Here is a 22,359-nt window from a genome sequence, read left to right as displayed (position 1 = left end):
CTCTCTCTTTCCTCTCTTTTTTTAAAGATGCACAACACATTGTTTCCTTTCTGCCTAATCTACCTCACTAAAATCTCTGTACTGCTGTACAGCTTGAGGGCTAGATTCCATCTTCCAATCCATATGCAATGCAGCCTTACTGTCTTAGAGAGGGATGTGTTCATTGTTAAATGTTCAGTTAAACCCTAGAACAAAAAGTGACTGGTTACTTAAGTTGCAGAACTATCTGCTCAAGAATATCACAAAGGTCTTGCCAGATCTGGGAACCTGAGGCCGTCACGAATAGGCCTCATCTTGGGTGTATTGTTTGGCACTCTTGTTTAGACAGGTGAAAACTTGCAGCGTAGAGCTATAAAGGGGTCACTCTTGTAAGAAGTGCCACRAAGAAATATCTGATCTACATTCTTTCTGCTTCCATTTGACATAGGTAAGACTTTATGATCACAAATTAGTGCTGGAGAAAGTGTGTAGATTGGCACTAGGTCACTTGACGAAAAACACAATGAAAACTGTAGCAGTGTTTCCTCTTCTTTGACTTTAGAACCAGCCTTTCAAATCCTGTTGACCCTTCAAGCTAGTTTACAGCTTGGCACTGATGACACCTTATTGGTCATCGCAAATCTCAGAATGGGCGGACTTGAGTGTTTTTCCTACTTCTAGTGCCCTCTGGCACTGTCTTCCGCCCTGAATGGAGTTCACTGTCAAAGTGTATCTACACCCCAGTAGTAATTAAATCTTCAAGTACCTGTTCTTTGTGGTACCAGTCACTTGGCACTGACTGATTGCTTTATACAGCAAGTTCCCTAACTTGTATTAGTTGCATCAGTTGAGTGCCTAAGAGAGAGGATCTGCTTTTTCTTTGAAAAAACAGGTAAAAAGGTGCCATAAAGGCACTCGTTTCAGTCTCCTTCCTTACTACACAAATTAGATCTGCTTTGTCAGAATCAGTGTACCTTTTATGTGTCAACAGCTTATTTTGGTTGATGTTTGATGCTCTGGTTGTATGTCTCTGCTGCTTAGGAAGACGGTGAAGATAAACTTTCTAGGAAGCTAGCACAGCTACCTTCTTCCTCTTAGAAATAGTTGCTTTCTTAGAGTTTGTCTATATGTGGAAGAGAATGGGCAAAACAAATTTTTACCATTTCTTTTTTTACCATTTAATGCTTTCACTGTTCAAATTTTACAGTGAGAGGCTATGTTCTTTTAAAGGTTTGCAAGCTGTTTGCAACAGGACTGAGTCAGAGCTTTGGGGTGGATTTATATAGACCTTTTCTATAGCATGCTCCTGAGGTATACTCAGAAAACTAGATTTCATTTGAATAAAAAATAGGATAGTTAACTTTTTAAATAGGAAGAAGTGCACAGCATCAAGGAAATGCAGCAGAAATGAAAGATTTACATACAGCACTCTCCCTATCTAGTGTCCTTGCTTTCTAATTAGCAGCAAAGATTCATGTAGCATCCATTTCAGTCCACCGCTGTCTTCTGGTTTGGGCCTTATTTTTCTCTTGCTCTGTTTTTAAAGGGGAAGATAAAGGTGTTTTCCCTATTCTCCCCTTCTCCAATATTTTATATTTAAATCCTGGTAGATGTATGTATACTTTCACATTCTCTTTTTTAATCTAGTTCTACTTTCTTCTTCATCCTTCTATGGAACTGGGTTTCCTAATTGCCATTACTTTTGCAGGGTAAATGGGGAAGTTTCTGGACAATTTTTTTTTTTTTTTTCCACAGATAAGGTATCTATTCAGATTCCTTCAGATTTTCTTCCAACATGGTGTCCGAGTTGCATCTTTAATCAAGAGATAGTCTCACAGTTCTTTAAATATGGCTCTTCAGAGTTAGATACTTAGATACTCAGTCACAAGAGGACTCTATCTTGATCTATTGTACACTCAGGCTCTTCTGGAGATCTAAACTGTTTGTCCATTGTTGACAGATCCAAAGGATTCAACCATTTCTGAGTAGCAACTCTTTGAATATGGATAACAAGCTGTGGCAAGACTTGATATGAAGCCACTAAGGTGGATCCCTTTTCTGTGAGTAATAACAGAAACATCACCAAGAAAAGTCCACAGCCTGGAGCTAAGCTCCATCCAAACCTTTTCACCAAGCACTGTCATCTGTGAACTGTGAAGAGTGATATGGAGTGATTTTCTACCACGCAGTTACTTTGCAGGGGCATTAGTGATATATTTATCTACTTGGAGTTAACCACTGAATGAATGTACTTTTAGGCCATCACTCAGAAAGAGAGATTACTTTCCGTTTGATGAAGTTCTTTGAAATATGAATTCCATGTGATTCACTTCTCCCTCATTGACCTTCAGGTCTTTAATTACATCTACAGCTGAGTTAAAAATGAAATGGAGCCATGCATGTTCTGCCTTACAGTGTGCTGAGCATGAAGGAGAGTGAGGCCTGAGCACAAAAGAAAAATCTATACAGTCTTAAGGAAGTGTCCATACTTGTAGTGTAAATTTGCATGCAGCCTAAACTTCTCAGAAAAGGCTTATAGAGGTAAATGCTCTCTTTCATGTAGAAATTATTGAGGAGAAATAAACAAGTGGAGGTATCCTGAATGAAGTTCTTTGGCTTCTGTTAAGGATCAGGTGAAAGGGATAATGGCTGTAGTTGCATTTGACCTTTAAAATATGTATCTTTTGATTAGACATCTTTGCAGCAGACAGCAGAAAAGATAATTTTGTCTGCCTGAAGAAATCTGTGATAATTCAGCCTGCAGGGAAATGCTATTAAATGTATAAAACAAGTTCTCCAAGATAGAGCAATGCATATTGATTGCCAGTTGTTTGTGAAGGCTCCTTTGCTTTTTTGATGGATTATCACTGGACAACATTAGTTCTGTTTAAGATCAAAGAAATTAAACTGTAGGGTTCACGGTCCCCAGGCCAAAAATTCCTGCAAGTTGTCAGGAGGACTAGTTTTGTTTGCATCTGTTATTACGATGGTGGTGTGTAAATGAGGAAGTTTAGTAATTAAACTATGCCTGCTGTCATATTCAGGTTGGCAAATAGGGCAGATACTTTGGAAAAAGAATCTAATAAGCGGACAGAAGGTTTAATGCTCATGCTTCAAGGGGAAACAATCCAGTGTGCTTGTAAAATCCTCTAAAGAGGACTTAAAATGTCTGTGATTTACTTTATAAGGAAAGATATGAGCAGTTATCGATTTCATAACTTGTTATTACTTCACCTGAACTTTTTTCCAGCAGATTGCCAAACTGAGGCAGCAGCTTCAGCGCAGTAAGCACAGCAGTCGTCACAGTAAAGAGAAAGAACGTCAGTCACCTCTCCATGGCAACCATATAGCAGTCAGTCAGACTCAGGTAAGTAGATAGCTGTTTATATTAACAGCCTCTTTTCTTATCAGTGCTAAGCGAATAGCCTGATGTTTCTTCCCACCTTTCTTCTGTTTTTTTTTTCTTATGTTTTTATGTGTTATATTGAAATGCTTAACAACCTGATACCGTTGCAGCTACACTGAATTTTATCTGATGGTCATCATATAATGAAAGAAAGAAGGGTTGCAGCAGGATAGCAACTAAAATATATTAAGATGCTGTAAAAACTCTGAGCATGGCCAGATAAGACTGTTTCCTGGAATATGTACTTGCTTTGAAGACTGATTTTTGTGGTAGCACTTTCAAAAGTTTCTGCTCCTGTGGAAGTTAGTTGCTTATTTTGCCACCGAATTTCACCTGAGCTGTTAAAAAAGAAAAAATTACTGAGGGTAAGCAATCTGGATTGGCAGCCCAACAAATGATCAGTCTTTGAACATCAAGCAGAACTTTGAATGGGACCTGTTAAAAGATCTTTGTAATATTAAGATTACAGAAATCAGTTTTCTGCCTTTCTGGAACTAACTGGCTTGTTACAGACAGACTTGTAATTCACCTTTCCATCGATTGGTCAGATAAAGAGAGCAACACTGATATCACCAGTGATTTGGGAGAAGACCTCATTTTCTTGTTCCATTTCTGGAATCTTTCTGATACCTGCCTTACTGGCCAACTTTGACTTACTGGCCTTAGAGGCAATTTCCACATAACATCAAGGAAAACTGTTTACTTCCTAAAGAGGGTGATTGATTCATCTCAAATTCAAACTCAGCTGAAATCAAGACAATACTTGCCACAGCAACCCAATCACTAGAATTAGAGGGCTTGTTAGCATCTCTCACACTTCAGTACGCAAATCCTTTTCATCATGGTTTTGCCTAGGATGTATCTATTGATTGTTATGGTAGTCCAGAATCATTGTTAATAGAAGATCCCGTCCTCTAGGCTGAGAGCCTTCACATAGCTCTCTGTGGTAGCAGTGGCTTACTTGAGCTGAAGCAACATTGCTGTGTTACAGTATTTGTTGAGCGTTTCCATCATATTGAATGGAAAAATTGCCATCCTCACCAGACTGTTCTTGTTCCAAACACTCAGTGTAAAAACTCAATTAGACATGATGAAAGACTGAGATTTTAGGATGCAAAATGGTATGTCCAGATTATGTTCATGACCATTCTCATATTCTGTGTCAATGGGCAATGTTGTAACATGACTTCTTTCTAGCAGTCAGTCTATGCATTTGACATATCTTCTACTGAATGTTCTCAAGCCTTCAGAATACCTGGGCAGACACTATCAGGAGACATCTCTCTCTGAATCAGGAATGGGACATCAAAATCTCTTAACTTCTCTCAAGCTCCTAGTGTGACACCTTCTGTTTTCTATTTTCTTATTACCTACTTATTTTTCAAAGTGATGCAAAAGTTTAGGCTGATCTTAATATAGCTGATTTTTTTTTAACACTAGCCTGGCTAAGACAATTCTTGTTTTCAGGTCCTTTTCACATATCACAAAGTTATAAGAGTTTGCCTGTCCTCTGATAATACCTGCATCTTTCCCACTAGGAATACCTGCATCTTTCCCACTAGGAAGATGCTGACATGTATGAAGAATAGCTTTGGATAAATTACCTGGTCAAATGAAGTAGATTCTCAGTAATGTGTGATGGAATATCCCCCACAAGGTGTCTATTCCAACAATTACAAACTGCCAGTGGAATTGAAACCCAATTACTAGTTCAAAAGCTCAGGCAAGGTTCAGTCAATGACTTTGAACCTTAAGCCACTTGTGGAAAGCAGTTAATCTTTCCTCGTCTGACAATGCAGGCATTTGTGTCCTGATTAAATATCCTATAGTGGATCCTTAACTTGCTCCCTGTGTTACTAATAGGCCACGATTTGAACTACTAAAATCTGTATGCTCTGTCATTGTATTTTTTGACAGCCTTTTTAGATAGGTTGTGTTTTGGAAAGAAGAGAAAAGCTTGAGCTGTGATAGCAGATCCTTCATATTCTTTCTTCTGTTTGGATAAAATCTCATTGTGGATAAAACCTAAACTTGTGATGAAGGCATCTGGGGAATTCTACCTGAGCCAGCACACCTATTCTTTGATATTCTTCCTGAAAATCTTACTCCTCTATAACAAAAGATTCACTGCATTCTATATAGAAAAGGGTTTTGCTTTCCATCTCAAAAAAGCAAGTTGTTGCATGTATCTTTGCCACTATTTATAGTAATAGTAAAAACAGTCTTTGAAACAGACTGAAATCCACCTAAGACCCTTAACATATGCTTTGAAGTAGCATTCTTTAGTGGCTGGGGCTCACCCTGTCATGGCTAGTGCAGCTTTGATTTTTCCAAGAAGGTGTTCTTTAACAAGGGCAATGAAGTTTCCAAGTCGGGCACTGCTGTAGGAAGCCATCCTGCAAGCAGTGTTTTTCTCAAATTCAGAGAAATGCCTGCATACAAGTGGCACACACCTTGGAATTCCACACTGTGGAATGCACATGGTGCCATGTTCACTTGGGAAGGACTCAAAGGGGGAAAAAAATACTGATTACTGTAGTGATTGGAACTTCAGGGATGTCCACAGGTATATTTTGCCTTCTGTCGTCTTATGCATCCTGTGATTCTCTGAACAAGAGGAAAATATTTTTGGGAGGTGAGCACCACTCATGGCATCAGCATAGATGCATCTATGCTATGTAGGTGCTGCCAGGATAAAACTTTTGAGATTGACAGCACAAGATGCATATGCATTCATTGTGAATGGTTCCAGGCAGTAGCAGAGCTCTGCTATGACAGTTTTTTTTCTGAGAATCATACTTGCATTTATTTGCATGCTTGATTCTTATACTCCAAATGGTTTGTTTTAGGACTTTTGACATAAAGTTCTGAAATGTTACAAGCTAATGAAATTAGAGGTTGAGAATGAATGCTTTATTTTTTCTTTGCTGAAGCCAACCAAAGGAGAATAAAAGTGCATTAAGTGAATATTCGAGTTGAGTGGTTAAGCTTTAGGAATGTTTGGAAATGCCTTTTGGATCACAGCTAAACCATCAGAATCAGTACCCTGTGTGTGCTCCCCCTCCCCACCATTGCATGCTTTATATTCAGTACATCTGGAAAGTATATACATTTGTCTATTTTTTGGTAATTAAGGTAGTAGAATGCTTTTAGTATAGAACTCTTCTTTTGGGTTTAACAGATAGAGGTTGTTTTAGTGACTTTTGATTTATGCAAGCATTTTTTTTAATTGGAACTTGACACATAAAGATGGTCTTCTGGCTGGCAAAATTAATGCAAAGTTTCTTAATTTACCATTTTTAGGTTGTTTAGTATGGATCTCAGACTTTTACCTCATTCCATTTTTCAGCTTTAAACCACGTAACTCTTTACCTTCTAGGCTTCTATTTCTAGATCAGTCCCTATGCCACTGTCAAACATTTCAGTGCCAAAATCAGCTGTTTCACGTGTGCCGTGTAATGTAGAAGGAATAAGCCCTGAACTGGAAAAAGTGTTCATTAAGGAGAACAGTGGAAAAGAAGAAGTGTCCAAGGTAAGTTAATATTAATGTATATATGGTTGCTTTTTGTCTGTAGCCTATAAACATGTGAAACACTTCCTAATGGCTGAAAATACAAATCATTTTCTTTAAAAGACTGTTTCAAAAAATTTTTCTGATGTTTTCATTTCCTTTTTTAAAAAGAAAGGGCTTCTGGCCAAACATGCTTTGTTTAGAATGTCCTTTCCGTAGAAAACTTGAATGTTTTTCTTGAGAAAAGAAAATGCTTGAAAATTCAGATACTTCAAGCTACAGGAGTAAGTAATCACAGATTGGGAGATGACTTCATTTACTTCATTTTTTATATTCTTTTTTTAGACAAGACTTGGTTTCCTGTGTTATACTATACTTTCCGGTTTTAATCTTTACTTCCATAAATGGAAGACTCTGATGTGCCATGGGAGATCTCCATATGGGAAATATGGACAAATTAGGGAATCTAGCTTATATGGGAGAACTGGAGCATTCGAAACTTTGTCAAAAAATGTTGGAGTGTTTAGATGATGCTTAAGACTTGAAATATGTGTTTTATGGACACTGTCTCCTAAATAACCAATTAAATTTTTTGCTGTGGGATAAGCTACTCTCCTGTTTTCTCCGATCTTCTCTAAAATATAGGTCCTAATCTTGTGAATGGTCATGTAGAAGCAAATCAATGTACAAATCAAACTATAAAACTTTAATCAGAGGTTTAAGATTTCAAAACCTGATATTTTCAGTTCTTCATTATGGCAGTTATCTTAAAAAGCTTTGGAACATTCTTGCCTTCTCCAAAGACTTAGTTGTGTGGACAAAGCGGTCTTAAAAATGAAATACTGCAATAGTAAATGTTTTATGCTAAGTATGCTTTCCTAAGTCTGTCTCATCCCTTTAGAAGGGGTCTGTGTTTTGATAGAGGAGGGAAAAAAAAAAAAAAAAAGCCCATAATCAGTAAACTTTGTAGCACCATCTCCAAAGACAGTATAAAAAGGTATGTAATTACAGTGCCACCATTGATGTTGCTGTAGCTAGGGTTGTAATCTCTTACGGTTAGAGGTCATTTCATTTATTTATCAGACAAATCGTCTTTGTAAATGTTGTCCTTGGGTTTTAACAGCTTATTACTTTGGATGCAGAACTCAGTCTCATAAGTTAGTGAATGTACTGGCTCTGATCCAACAAAACAGTTAAGCGCATACTTAAGTGCATTGTTGGATTGGGGCCAGAGGTGCTCAGCAGTTTACTCAACCAAGGCAATAGGGAACCCTTCCTCCAAACATCTAGCTGGGGAGAGTCTTCAGACACAAAAGAAGTCATAAATTAGATATTGCCCTTGAAGTCAAGCCCATCTTTGTGGGCAGAGGTTTGTTTCCTGCTATATAACTGTCCATTTCTGTGAAGTCTGTTCTAGCGCAACCTGAACGGAGACTCCTGTTACTGCTGTCTTTGAGCTTACTCATAGCTTGCTTATGGCAGATCATAGTAAGAGTAATTTACTAAATCTTATTGCCAGTAAACTTTTTCCTAATAAAGTAGTTCAGCTTATTTTTAGCCTGGGGAAGCTGGGTTTACTGCATTAAAGGTTAGGAGTTACTGGACAAAAGATAAACCATAGGAAACCAAACTTCATTAGTTTCACTGCTAGTGGAACAATTTGTTTTTCTTTCATTTTTCTGCCATTATTCTTTCTAGTTGTAACATTCTGTATTTTTAAGAAGTGTTTTAAAAGAGCAATCGAAAGTGGTTGCTTTGGGTGATGTGTAAGGATAAATTATTTTACATGTTTGCTTATAAGACTGGTATGTCTTGCATGTAGGTTTTCAGCTGGTTTCTYGTAACCTGTTTTTAAGTTTGGTTCCCAGTTTAGCAATGCATGTTTAAACCTTAATTTTTATATCAATCCATCTATCCAGCTGTGTAAAACACTTTGTGCCCTACTGTGAATCTATATTCATTTGTCAGCAAGTTATAGAAAGATTTTGGGAATGGTAATGTAACAATTGTTAAAAGTAATAATCCTTTTCACCATTTTAGGTGCAGTTCACTCCCTGATGTTTTAATCAAACTTAGGCATGTGTTAGTAGCTTTCAGACTTCTTCATTTCCTTTGACTAACCACGTTTGGCCTCTATTCTCCTGAATAAAACAAAATGCATTTTATTTTAATTAATTTTTAAAATTTTAGTCTTGTTTCTCTTGGATTTTTTTCCATCAGTCTCACTATATTTTTTCAATGTAAACGTGAATATTTTTAAGGGGCTCTGATCTKTTTCTTTGTTCATCATCTTTAAATTGGACTAATATATTGGATGAAAATAAATGTTTGGGTTAAAGTGGATTTAGTTTTGTGGACAATACTTGAAGAAAATTTTTTTTTAATTTAGCTTCCAGTTYCAATTGGTAACCTGTAAAACTTTCCTCCTAGTTTCATACTTTCTTGCTTAATCTTCAGACATACAAATCAATTTGATTTAATTTTTAGACTGTTGGTGTTTTTCAGGGTGTATTATTGCATAGTTTCTATTTTCCCTTTTGTTGACTTGAATTTTTGCAATCCCATTTCTTAAAAGACCAATAAATTCATTGGAATATCTTTTCTGTCTTAGTACTGTTAATTCTTTGGAAACTTTCTACTTTGCTGGCTTTGTTTTTTACAATTTTTTTAGTAAAAATAGAAAGTGTACTGACAGAAACATAGTTATAGAGATTAGTCTTGTTACTTTTGTGTGCTTCACAAAGATAGTTGATGATACAGTAATGTCATTAGCTAATTCCTATAATAATCTAATTGATCATAAATTTAGAGTAGTTGAATTGTAAGTTGTCAAACATTCCAGATATTTCGTTCTTTTCATGTTAGCTATGCGTGTATATGTATTTTTTCAGATCATCCCTCTTGCTTAATTAACTGAAGGCTTTCTGCATTTTCTTTCATGAAAACAGAGTTAAAGGTGGCATTTTTGAGTCACTTTATAATAGCTTCTTCCTCCTCCAGTTTATTAATAAACTTTATTTCCTCCTCTAATGCATTTATTAAAAGATCACGGATATATTTTTCTTCCTGCTTTATAATTTGCTGACTAGTTTTCAAGGAAACTGTAGTAGTCCGTTCCCACTGTAAACTGTAAAAGGGAATCAGCTTTTTGTGAAGTTTCGACTTTGACTTTTGTTCTTAGTCCCGTAGTGACTCCACAATACAAATGCTGGAGACTTTGGTGCCATAGGATGGTCAGCTTCTTGTGGGGAGTGGGGGGAAGATGTTCCCAGTTATGGAAAATGATATGAAACTACTGAGAAGTGCCATGCCTTAGGATGCATACACATTTATAGGTCTCCTATAGCTGATACTTCCTTCAAATATAGAAGAGTAATTAGTAATGAAGCAGTTTTTTACTGTCACACAATAAAAATAAAATGATTGTATTTCTTGTTTAACTTCTAACACTTCTGGAAAGAGATAACGTTTTTGTGTCCCTATCAGAAAATTTAATCCTGTAACAAAATTACTATTTTTCTAATTTGCATAGACGCAGGAGATCTTTACCTTACATCTTCATATCCTTCATCTGAAAATTAATTTTTTCAAGTGCTTTTTCCCAGGAACAGTCTCTTCAGGATACATTATGTGTTTTTGCACATGCACCTTGTCTAACACATTGATTACTTCATAGAAGGCAAAAGCACTTTCCCATCTCTGCCTTTGTGTTCAAGTCTAGGGAATAATTTTAAAATAAAAAATAGCAAATGCTCCGCTCTCAAGAGGTTGCCTGTCAAAAAGATTTAAGACTTGTGAAAAACAGATCATTTTTTGAGGCTGCCATGGGTATATGATATCTTAGTAGCATTCCCAATGATTTGTGGGGTGATATTTCCACGCCCCCCCCCCATTCCCCAGCAGAAAGATTGGTACTGAAAGGAATCTGGTGAATCTCAACACTGTATTGAGAAGTGCAAGCTGCTGTCAAATTGATTATTTCCATACCTTTACAGGGAGATGGGGGGGGACGGACGGTATATAAGTACATCCAGGAACATTTTGTCTTATAGGGGTTGGCTGGTATCCTGTCAGAATGCATTTGCCATGAAGCTTGTACACAACTGGATCATTCTGCAAAAAAGTATACAGAATGGAGTAGTTTCCAGTCATTTTTCATGCATTGAGAGTTATGAAAACTAATAGCAGCTGTACTGAGTTGATTATTCTGTTTCGTATATTTTAGGATTCTAAGGACTTCAGTTTTTGAAGTTGAGTTTAGATATGGCTCATGGAAAGTGACTTCTAAAGGTTTTGTTTTTTTTTTAATCGGGTTTAATACCTAAATCTTTAAAAACTAAGAAGTGGAATATAATTTTAGTTGATGTTTTCATGAGTTTTTCTGGACTTGTGGTCAAGACTTGGATTCAATATGTAGGGAAATGTAACTACAGAAGCACAGTAATCAAATATTTGCAGTCATTTTCTACATATCAGATGTTACTTGACTTGGAAACAGAGATAAATATTTAGCTTTTTGTACTTGTATGTTTAGAGGCATGTCTGAAAGTACRGATGACTTTCTGTACCTGAAATTTTAATTCAGTGAAAGTTGAAGTATGTGATTTGGGATATGCTTGCTCAGTACATAACACTGCATTGTTCCTCCAGGTGTGGAAGAACATCTGTGTTATCCTGAAGTCTTTAACTATGTGATCATGTTCTATTCTTTTTCCTCTCTGGAATCCTTGTTTTACCTGTTACATAGAATATAGTGTGTGCACTTAATGAGCAGCTGTTCAGTATTTTTGTTTTCTCCTCATTAGATGTGCATCTTACTGCTCACTATTAAACCTTGCTTTGAAGTCAGAAGTCTGAATTTCTTCGTGGGTTTTTGCTTCTATACAATATGAGTGCCTCTGAAATGTTGTTCGCCTTTTATCGCACCTGTGTGAGAAGAACAATGATATTATCTGCACTTAATGGATGGAGAAACAAATCCATCAGGTTTCTATAATATATAATGTTCAGGTAGCTCAGGATATTGCATGCCATTTTAGGAGTCTTAAGTGCAGCTCCCATAGTCTCCTTCTGCATCTGTGAACGTTGAGGGCTTTTGCAAATCAGTCCTAGATAGACTGGTCATCCGGAAAAGATACCATAGAAGAAAAACATTGGTTCAGATAACTTTTTGGCATCTCATAGAATCTTTGTGGCAGAGACAAGGCTAAAATGCAGTTCTGCATGGCAGGGTTTTTTGGTTATGTTAATTATGAGACCGTCTGTTTCCTTTCTGCCCCCTCAGTCTCTTTTTCCACCTCTCTTCTGTCTGTGTAACAAATACTGTAGTGCTTCAGGTCGATTTGTGCATTGAATGAGTCATGGCCTGTTGGGGGCAATGGGAATAGCAACATGTAGTCATGTTGTAACACACATGTAATGTGAATTGAACCGTGGTCTGTTGGAACAGACCACACAGCTGCTTCCAAACTATCAAGCATTTGATACAGCAACTATAATGTTCTTTTAAGTGTGTTTCCTTGCTTTGAATTGAAATGTGAAATAGTATTAACTGGAAGGCTCATAAGAAGGAGAGGACCTTCCAGATCTACTGTATCTGCCTCTTTGTATAACATCTGGTGGTTTTCTGGATAGACAAATGCTGAAAATGGGGGAATGCAATTTTTGGCCAATACGTTTCATGTCCTTATTGCTCATAAAGGGGTACTGGGTTGAATTTTAGGCTCTGAACAGGCTGTTATAATTTTGGAGTGCATGGGRAGGAGCAAAACAATGAAATAAAAGTGTGCATTTGAAGTGAGAAGAAAAAAGACGTGAAGTTTTGTAGTAGAACATTTGATCAGTTCTGCAGGGCTTTAATACAATCCTTATTGAAGTGAGGGTAAAATTAATGTTTAAATCTTGCAGACATTTTTATCCCTTTACTTTTAAGCAAAACCATAATTCTCATTTGATTTTTTTTATGTTTAAAACAGCACTGTCTTTATGATAAAACTGGTTTTCCACTGGGAAAGGACAAGTAAGTAGAGTGTGCCAATCTACTACTGTGAACATGTCTATGCAGTATATTGCAGAATGGATGCAAGATCACTCTGGCCACTGCCAGCTAGACTGGTATAAAAGCAGGCAGTTTTTAGTGGCTTTGATTCAAGTCAGAGCTTGTGAACCTTATATAAGGCTGTGCATCTCCTACTTAGTTCCTGTGTTGTCAAAGGTCACCTAAAGAGATGAAGGATGGTATGCAGAGGTGTGCCAGAGCTTTACGACTTACTAGCAAAACTTGGACRGTTTCATTTGTAATTTTAATTCAGTTTGTTATTATGGCAATAATATGCTATTGCAGTTGACATTTCTTTTCCTTTTATCCAAATGTGATCTCTGTCAGGGTAGTTGTTTTTCCTTTATAACAACAGTGACCTTTATTAAAATTGTACCGCTAAGTATAATTAGAGATTATCAGTATCAGAGTAATGATGTACCAACATAATGCTAGCAAGTGCACATAAATGTTGAAGTACATTCTGTTATTAACTTTGCATTAGATAATATAGTTGTATTTACAGTTGGCTTGGACCATCTGCACATTGTCCCAAAATTCAGTGGAATTAATATATATTGTGTCCATGGTACATCATATTATTTTCTTGTATAAAAGCTGTTTTTCTTTCAAAAATGGCTTGTTTGCTATTCTTAAGTCCTTGCCTTGCTTCTTCAGTTTTGAGTGCTACGGGCCGACATTGCATAGGAATTAGATTTTTTTCTCTGTAATCTGAATAACTTGTTTCTCTTGCAGCCGTTGGATATCCCTGATGGTCGAAGGGCCCCATTACCTGCTCACTATCGTAGTAGTAGTACACGAAGCATTGACACTCAGACTCCGTCTGTCCAAGAGCGCAGCAGCAGCTGCAGCAGTCATTCACCATGTGTCTCTCCCTTTTGCCCTCCTGAATCTCAGGATGGGAGTCCTTGCTCAACAGAAGATTTACTCTATGACCGTGATAAAGGTGAGAGTAGAATGGTCCACCATTACCTATGGGAGGCATGTGATGTCCTGCTTTTACAACTACCTTCATTTTACTCATTACATCAGTTTTTGTTTGTTTTGGTTTGACTGTTGTGGAGGGATTGAAGATTTATCTTAAAATTGGTTTTGTTTGTTTACATATCTTTTTCCCTCTTGTTTGTGAAACTTCACAAACATCTTCCATAAATACGTCAGAGGAGCACAGCAAAACTATTTGTGAAGATTCTAATGTGAAGAATTGAGACAGTAACATGTTCATGTTTAAAAAAGGTTTCCAGGAGGTTTGTGGTAGAATGTGTATTCATCATGGGTGAGTTACCTGCTGAACAAAATGGAGAATTAGTAAATGACTGTTTGGACTGATTTGAAAGTACTCTGCTAATCAACTCTTACACTACACTTTAAGCTATTTGGTGAGGAATTCAAATATGAGTTTGAACAATCTGATGGAGAAATAGTTTTTTGTGCAATGTTGCATAACAAACCACAATTTTTGAATAATTTGTGTTTATATATCAATATCCTGCATTTTTGCTAAGTCCATAAAAAGTAGTTTAGTTTTGCAGAAGGTAAATTGGAGTTTCAGCAATTAAAAGAGTTAATTGGCAGGTAAAGCTTGTAGAACAAAAATATAACCACACCTGTAAAAAGACTGATTTTTGGAAAACTATTCTTACTAGTTAATTGGTTCTTGGGCTTCTGGTTGGCTAGACTTAAATCTTTGTATCAACTAGAAATGGGGATGTTAGTTTGGAGGGATGCAGAATTTGGGAGAAAATTGCAAGCTAAGAATAGTAAATTTCACAGAGGAAATGAGAACTTCTAAGGTTTTGATTTAGCATAATTTACTAATAAACTAAACAGACTAAACAGTTTTTTGAGAACATGATTAAGATATGAACTTTTTTCTGTGAAAATACTCTGCTTAATCATATATTCTTAAAGTAATTTTAATTCCATGTAATCTGAAGGGAATAAGATTGGGGAACAGGGAAAGAGAAATAACTTCTCTTTTGTTTCTGAAAAGTATTGCCTTCCTATTTTAGATTTGGAAGTGAGTAGATATTTAAAAAAAAAAAGAAAAAAGTCACCTACCCAAATCCTAAAACTTTGGAGGAAGAGGGAAATTAAATTAACCACTTAAAAGTAAAACACTTAGCCCAACATGATAGTTAACTATGCTCCAAAAATAACAGGGATTTTAGCTTTTCCCCTCCTACTTTTCTTACTAACAGAATGCATGTGAATTGTGTCCTGTTGCAAGACTGAATCACTGTGTAGACATCCACTTAAGTGCTAGCACATGGGGAAGTTCTTAACTGACTGGTAAATTTGTTTATGTCTCTTCTGATAACAAATATATGCTTAAAAAGTAAGGAAATGCAAAGAAATTAAATAATTCCTTTTGCAGTTAGTGCTTAATTTCAGTGTCACAGTACCTGGAATTTTCAGTGGTATTTTATTGGCAGTAGCAAGTGAAGACAGAATTGGGAATATTGCAGCTAACCTTTTTATTGCTTTTCAAGGATCGTATCTTCTGTCTTGGCTTTTTAAACCACTACTTGGAGTAAAATTTATTACTGAACTTTACAAGGAATAGATTTTAATTTGTGGATTTGGGTCTTAAAACTGGCTTAAATGCTATCACTGTATCAAAAATCTGCTTACTAGTAGCAGTATAGATGGTAGTGTTAAAAATATACTTATGTTAACTTTACAAAGCTGGCTATTTAAATTAGTTTAAGTATCTCTTAAGATATTTAATACTGTGTTTATGAAAAATAAAAGTTTGATCATCACAACTCTGTTCTTTAAGGACAAGGTAGAAACTAGAAAAACATGTAGCAGTTTTCCAAAACCTGAAGTTATTAGCTCAGAGGTTGTAAATGTGCATCTGTAGCCAGAAAGGCACCTTTTACTCTCAGATCATTATGATCACATAAGCTGGTTGTTCTGAATAAGAATGTTTTATCCCTCTGTCAGAGTAGTTGAATTATAGATAAATGAGGGATATAGAAAGAAATTACAAGGGTGTAGAAAGCTTTGAAAGAGAAAACTTATTAACGTCTATTGATGTTAATTGCTTTATAAAACAAAACTCAGGTTTTTTCACATGTTCTTTTTTGAGAGTTCTGTGATGCTAGAATATAACTGTTGTGAGGAGTTTGCTGTAAAGCCTGTTAATTTTTGAAAAAAATATTTTTGCAGATAACCAAATGTAGACATTTTAAAAGCAAGAAAATATCTTACAACTTTTTCTCAAGTTTGAGTTTTATTTTCCTCTCCACTGGAATGCTCCTGAGCATGTTTCTGAATAGGAAATGGAGGTTAGTAGTTTGATTGAGACACATGAGCAGCGAGAGGAGCCARCACTCTGCACAGACACATCACTGCTTTACATTTCTAAAGCATCTTTTATTTCTTGTGCAAAGCTGTGCTTTGGCCTGAGGCCCTCACAGCTGCTCTTTGGACTGTATCAGCTGTTTGTTTTACATTTCTGCAAGGAGCTGCTAAATCTATTGAATTTTTTAAAAGAAAGTGAAAGCTAAATTTCAGAAAAGGATCATAATACTGCTCTGAACAGAGTAGTGATTCTAAACAGTATTGACTGGAGCAGAGAGGGAGGGGCAGAAGATAAGATATTTTAATGGCAGTTGGTATTATGATTTTGTTTTCAAATATCAGCCTATTGCAAGGTAAGTGACTGCCTTGCTGCATTAAAGCTACCAGTTTCACTAGATCTGTTTTACATCATTCTGGTCCATTAAACTGTAATTTTGAGTGTTACCTACCTAGCATAAGTATAATTGTGACAGAGGTGAAGTTCAAGTGCATCCCCRGGTATAAGCAGGTTAAGTTCATTTTCTCATACAAAAACAGTGTAACCTGTTTTTCAGGGATTTTGATTTAGGTACTTTTCTGTAGCATTGTGCATTCCTGCTGTTGCTAGCAGGGTGTTACAAGCAACCTGTTGATGGAGATGTTATCTGTTGGACTGAAGATACTTTTTAGCTTCCCAGTATCTGACTGCTAATTTTTAAAATGAAAATTGTATATGAAGTCTTTGAAGAGTCTTCAGAGACAAAAGCATTTTGAACTGGAAAATCTTTTTGAATCTATCAAAACAAATCTCAAGTTTCATTGGCGAAGTTTCTTTTTTCCTTTAAGTTATGTCACTCAAAAAAAAAAATTGTTTTACATGTTGTCTTTCAGCCCCTCTTCTGTTGTTATAATATATGCAAGTTAAAATTTGTGATATTAAATCTGTTGGCTAAAATACTGTTGTTTAGTGTTTAATTGCAATCTCAAATGCTTTCTAAACAATAGAATTTATCAATTCTAAATATTTATGTTTAGAAATTCTGTGTAGTACAATAAGATTCCATGATTGTCTTCCATGTGATTATGGTAACAAAATTCTTTTAAGGGTTACATCTGTTAATCTTCAATCATTGTCATCTTAATGAAATTTGATTAGCTTGCTGAAATATGCCAGCAGAGCATACCCTGCTGGTGGAAGAGTGGAAGATACATGAAAGACCATGTGTTTCAGCCTCTCAGAAAGTAAACAAATGTGTTAATAGCCGTGTTTGAGAATGATTGTTTGCAATGTCTTTAAGGATTCTTAATATTGCAATTTGGCACTTAAGAGCTTACAGGGTGCTCACACAAGTGGAGACCTGCTTACACAGTAAATAGCGCTTCCTAACAGTTTAAATAGTGACATATTTTCCCAGTATCCTTCCATTCTAGCCCCACTGCTCTAAATGGAGGAGTAATACTAAGCTTATACATGCAAGCCTCTGAATAACCATATGTATTTTTCAAATATCAGTGTAGTGTGTGCTTGGTCAAAATGAAAAGCTAACAACTTAGCTTTAAAAAGCAGGGGGAGAGAAAGGGGGAAACGGATCCAATTAAATTATATTACATAATTTTTTTGACTTGTTTAACTACTGTCCTATTATAGAAATTTTCAACCAGACAGATCTAAGTAAACCAAGAACTTGATTGAACACTGACCTGGCTAGACAAGACTCTAAATCGTCCAAAAACTGACTTAACTTTGAATTTAGTTTGATTCTTTCCTTGGATGTACTTCCACAGTTTTCCATTAATGTGGTAGAACAAACAGTAGCACATTTTGTGTCTCAGAGGTTTTAAATAGAAACTTGGATCTTCAATTTTAAAAATTAGAAGGAGGAAACAAACTGTCTGGGCTCTGTTAATGATTTTTATATTTGGAATGAGCTGTGTGGGCCAATAGTGGAAAGATTCCAGAAGGACCATCATGCTCTCAGCTTGATAAATATCTAATATTGTCTCTAAGCTTCTTCTATCTTTGTGCAGTTAACACCTAAAATTCTGTACATAAAAGTTCTGGGTTCACTATACAGCAAGAAAGAGAAGAGTAATCAATACRCTACTGAAGTTCACTTCAACAATTTTTCTCATATCTTTCATAGTAAATCTTCAAAGGGAAGTGCGACATTTGAGTTGATAGTGTCATCTAAGAGGAAATACTGATGTATCAAAACCTCTAATGATTAGCTTCAGTATTTGAGTCATGGTTGTACAAGTGCTTATGTAGTTACTGTTTGCAAGCTGTTAAAAGAACCTTTGATTGCTTGAGCAAATCTAGATCATAATGCTTGAAGCTTTGGTTGGTTTTCCACTGTTGCTGGAAAGACACACACAAACAGCAGCAAAATAAAGAAGGGTATTTGAGTTAAAAATGGTAAGATACTCCAAATTGGCATAAAGATTCAAAAGCAGTAAAGCAACAGCAGTTATTCCTCTCCAAATTAGATGCATTTGTAAGCTGGCATCCTCTTTAAACTTGGTGTTTCATTTTAATTGTAAGCCTGAGCAGAGACAATAGGGAGTCATTAATATTGGACTTAAATAGGCACTTCTTTTTGAAAAGGTGGAAGCCACTACAAAAGCTAAATTTCTGTGAGTAATTATCTCATACTTACTTTATTTGCTTGAAGCATTGATTATCATGGTGCCAAGATGAGGGGAAGTTTGTTTCATTTTTTATTTAAAGTGAACCCTTTCAAGTGTCTTAAGTTTTCAAAATGTTTCACTTTTGACACTACCAAAGTTGAGTGTATCTCTTAGTGTTTTGCCAGAAAGTACAAAGAAATCTGCCTATTGTTTTGTCTCCTAGATCTTCACGCCTTTAGTTCCATGTGTGCCTGGTAGTCACCTGTAATATATATCCAGACAGCTAGAGGTTATCAAAAATACTTTTAATAGCTATATACCATATAGTTAGTAGTGATGAGAGAACTGAATAATGGAAGTTGTCTTTATTTTGGATACTAAAACAGCTAAATTGTGAAGCAAATAAGGTAGGATGTTGTAATTATGAGATACCAGTACTTGTATTACAAACTTCTTTTTTTTTTTTTCTTCAACTTCTGAGCTATTTATGAGACTGAGGTCAATATTACTGTGAAGAATTATGTTTTAAAATAAGCAATATGCTGTATATGCACATTTTCAATAACTGTGTTTATACAGTGAGAAGGCATGTTATCATTACCACTCATAATTCTTCTGCATGTATTATGCATATTATCCTGTTGATTTATGTTTTTTTGAAATACATAATAAAGAACTTGTTTCCAGGATTACAGCTCTGCTTTATTCCAATTGCAGTGCTCTGGATAAAAATATCCTCCTGTTATGTGTTGTTATATGATAGATTACTGCTGCACTGAAGCTTTTATTCTGAAGAAATGTGCTATACAAGGGTGTTAGAAATAGCCTACAATAAAGGAAGCATTGTGGTAGAAGCAAACCAGCATAGTGGCTAAATTGTGAAAAAGGCATTTTGTTTGGAAATCAAATTTAATTAAAAAGCACTCTCAATCTCTAGTAATATAACTGCTTTAAATTTTCAGACAGTGGGAGTAGCTCACCGTTGCCCAAGTATGCCTCATCTCCCAAACCAAACAACAGCTACATGTTCAAACGAGAGCCCCCAGAGGGATGTGAGCGAGTGAAGGTCTTTGAGGAAATGTCGTAAGTAATGCCTTTTATATCAGCTGGTATCTGCAAAGCAGTAAACCTTTTTACTGAGCCTATTCAACTGCAGATGAATAAACTATTCCAGCTGATGAGTTTTTCAGGAGCAAACTATTCTTAGAGTTTGTACAGAAGAGAAGTTGAAGTGTTCACGTTGGTTTGAAGAGGAAATGGAGTCTTTTATGATTGAACTCTTTTTGTGCATTTATAAAAGGCAACAAAAATCCGAGCAGAAAAGATAAGGTACATTTRATTTCCTAAGCATTTATAAACCTTTTTATTTACTTTGTAAATATTCATGGCTTAAAACAAAAACTGTCCTTGTCAAACTTTATCAGTTTCAAGCATAAGTTATGTTTTGATACATATAAAACATGTAAAATGGAATGAAACCTATGTAAAGTGATTGTGGATGGTAGTATGGCATAGGCTTTGCTTAATAGTTTTGTTGCTGAGCAAGAGATTGGAAATTAAACTCTTGGACGTCATGTCTTTTTCCCTAGAACCAGCAATATTTGAGCACATGCTGTCGAGGTTGCATGCATAGCTCCTGTGTATGAAAGGATTAAGGAGGGGACATTTCTTGCTCTAATAGCATTCATTGCCTGCTGGATGGTGAAGGAGCAAAGTTGGGTTGTGGAGGAAGCCTCCAGACAAATTACGGAATATGGGAAAGGAGAAGTCTATTTCATGGAGTTTCTCAAAGGAATTTAATATGCCTGTGTTTTTGCTGCAATGTTTTTATTAAAGAAAAATTTGTGTCATTCTAAATTACTGTGGCATTTTTTCAYGTGCATATGTACTGCAGATTTTTTTTGCTGAAAGTTGCATGTTTATTCAGTAATTATCAAGTCATTTTTGTGACAGTACTATTTTTGATGCTGTGGATCAGTTAGCTGACTACCAATATGGAAGATGTTTGCCCCTCTGTCCAATTAATCCCATTCCTTGTCATTCCCATTTTAGCAACTTGTAGAACCACAAAGTTCATTAYGTATAAAACATTTCTGGGAGGTCAGATATATAATTTTTCTTCTTGTTGTAGGTCTCGTCAGCCTGTCTCAGCCCCTCTCTTTTCATGTCCTGACAAAAACAAGGTTAATTTCATCCCAACCGGATCAGCTTTCTGTCCTGTAAAACTTCTGGGCCCCCTACTTCCTGCTTCAGACCTGACACTGAAGAACTCTCCAAACTCTGGTCAAAGCACAGCTTTGAGCACTCTGACTGTTGAGCAGCTTTCAACTCGGGTCTCTTTCTCATCTCTGTCAGATGACACCAGCACAATGGACTCTACAGAGGTCTCAGTACAACCATCCCAACAGCAGCAGTCGCTTTTGCAAGAAATTCAGACTGAAGAGCATTCCTCTCCTCAGAGCTATGTGTTAATCTAGACCAAGGTGGAGCAGGCCTCTGCCCTGAAACAAGGACTGAGGAGATAATAGTTCAGATACATCTGCATGAGGTGGCAACCTTTCAGAACAAAACAGAATACTTATCAGCATTCTAAAAAATATCTCAACACTGTTCTTGGCAGGGACAGAATTCATATTCAACTTTTTTTTTTTTTTTTTGTGAAAAAGCAGTGATGCCTGCAGAATCCTTATATCATTAAGCATTTTAAGTGGAGACTATGCATTTCATAGTATGTTTGACCAGATTAGTACTGTGTCCTGTGTTCTGTTTCAAATTCTACAGTATAAATAAGCTCTATATATATATAAAAAAAGTTGCCTGTCTGAATAGAAAATGTCTTGCTGTGTTGTGTCCTATGGAAAATACTGTACTTCAGGATTATGTTTACAATTGATCCAGGTGTTTATGTTTCTAACTTCTGTAATACACACAATGCAAAAAAAAAAAAAAAAAAAAAAAAAAAAAGGCCACAACAGTTGCACAGTGCCCACCCTATGGCCTAGCTTCAGGTACTTCTCTCGAAGTGTAAACTCAGGTAACTTGGAATGTATATCATATTGGGATATAAAATATTTTACAGCTACAAAGCTAAAGAGGGAACATCACTCTTTTGCCTTTCCTTATTTTATGCATTAATATTTCCTCATTACATTCCACTTTCTTGGAATAAGTGCATTCAGATCCAGGTGGATGATGACCCTGGACATGGGTGAACATGAGGAGAACCAGCAAATCTGTGATGTATATCACTTTGTCATGTGCTTACAAGTAAAACAACTGTTGCATTTACTGTCATTTTGATATATGTAAAATGTGGCATTTAAAGGTTTCAGGTGTTGCTCAGTTAATGACTGTTAAACTGTTGCAAATAAAGTGTTCAGTACTAGGCTGTACATGAGAAACATTCCATGTTGTGCGTGAAAGGATTTTGAAAGACAAGAATGTTTTTGTTCAACTACAGAAATTCTTTCAGGTTTCACAGGGGGTGAT

General features: G+C 36.1%; 1 protein-coding gene across 2 annotated transcripts in view; it reads left to right on the top strand.

Annotated features, from left to right (window-relative positions):
* GLCCI1 (glucocorticoid induced 1) overlaps positions 1-21,821 on the top strand; it is a 55,344-nt gene extending 33,523 nt beyond the window's left edge. The window contains exons 4-9 of one of the 2 annotated variants that reach the window (XM_026090035.1): positions 3,230-3,346; positions 6,765-6,917; positions 13,690-13,900; positions 19,833-19,953; positions 20,078-20,199; positions 21,002-21,072. In XM_026090035.1, the coding sequence (XP_025945820.1) occupies positions 3,230-3,346; positions 6,765-6,917; positions 13,690-13,900; positions 19,833-19,953; positions 20,078-20,198 (723 nt within the window). In that variant the 3' untranslated portion in view covers position 20,199; positions 21,002-21,072. Of the gene's footprint in view, positions 1-3,229; positions 3,347-6,764; positions 6,918-13,689; positions 13,901-19,832; positions 19,954-20,077; positions 20,200-21,001 lie in introns of both variants that reach the window. The other variant, XM_026090034.1, reaches the window with a different exon arrangement.
* The last annotated feature ends 538 nt before the right edge of the window (positions 21,822-22,359 follow it).

Source organism: Apteryx rowi, unplaced genomic scaffold (genome assembly GCF_003343035.1).
Source record: "Apteryx rowi isolate R43461 unplaced genomic scaffold, aptRow1 scaffold_845, whole genome shotgun sequence".
NCBI classification, from domain to species: Eukaryota; Metazoa; Chordata; class Aves; order Apterygiformes; family Apterygidae; genus Apteryx; species Apteryx rowi.
This window is presented reverse-complemented; position numbering and strand designations above follow the sequence as displayed.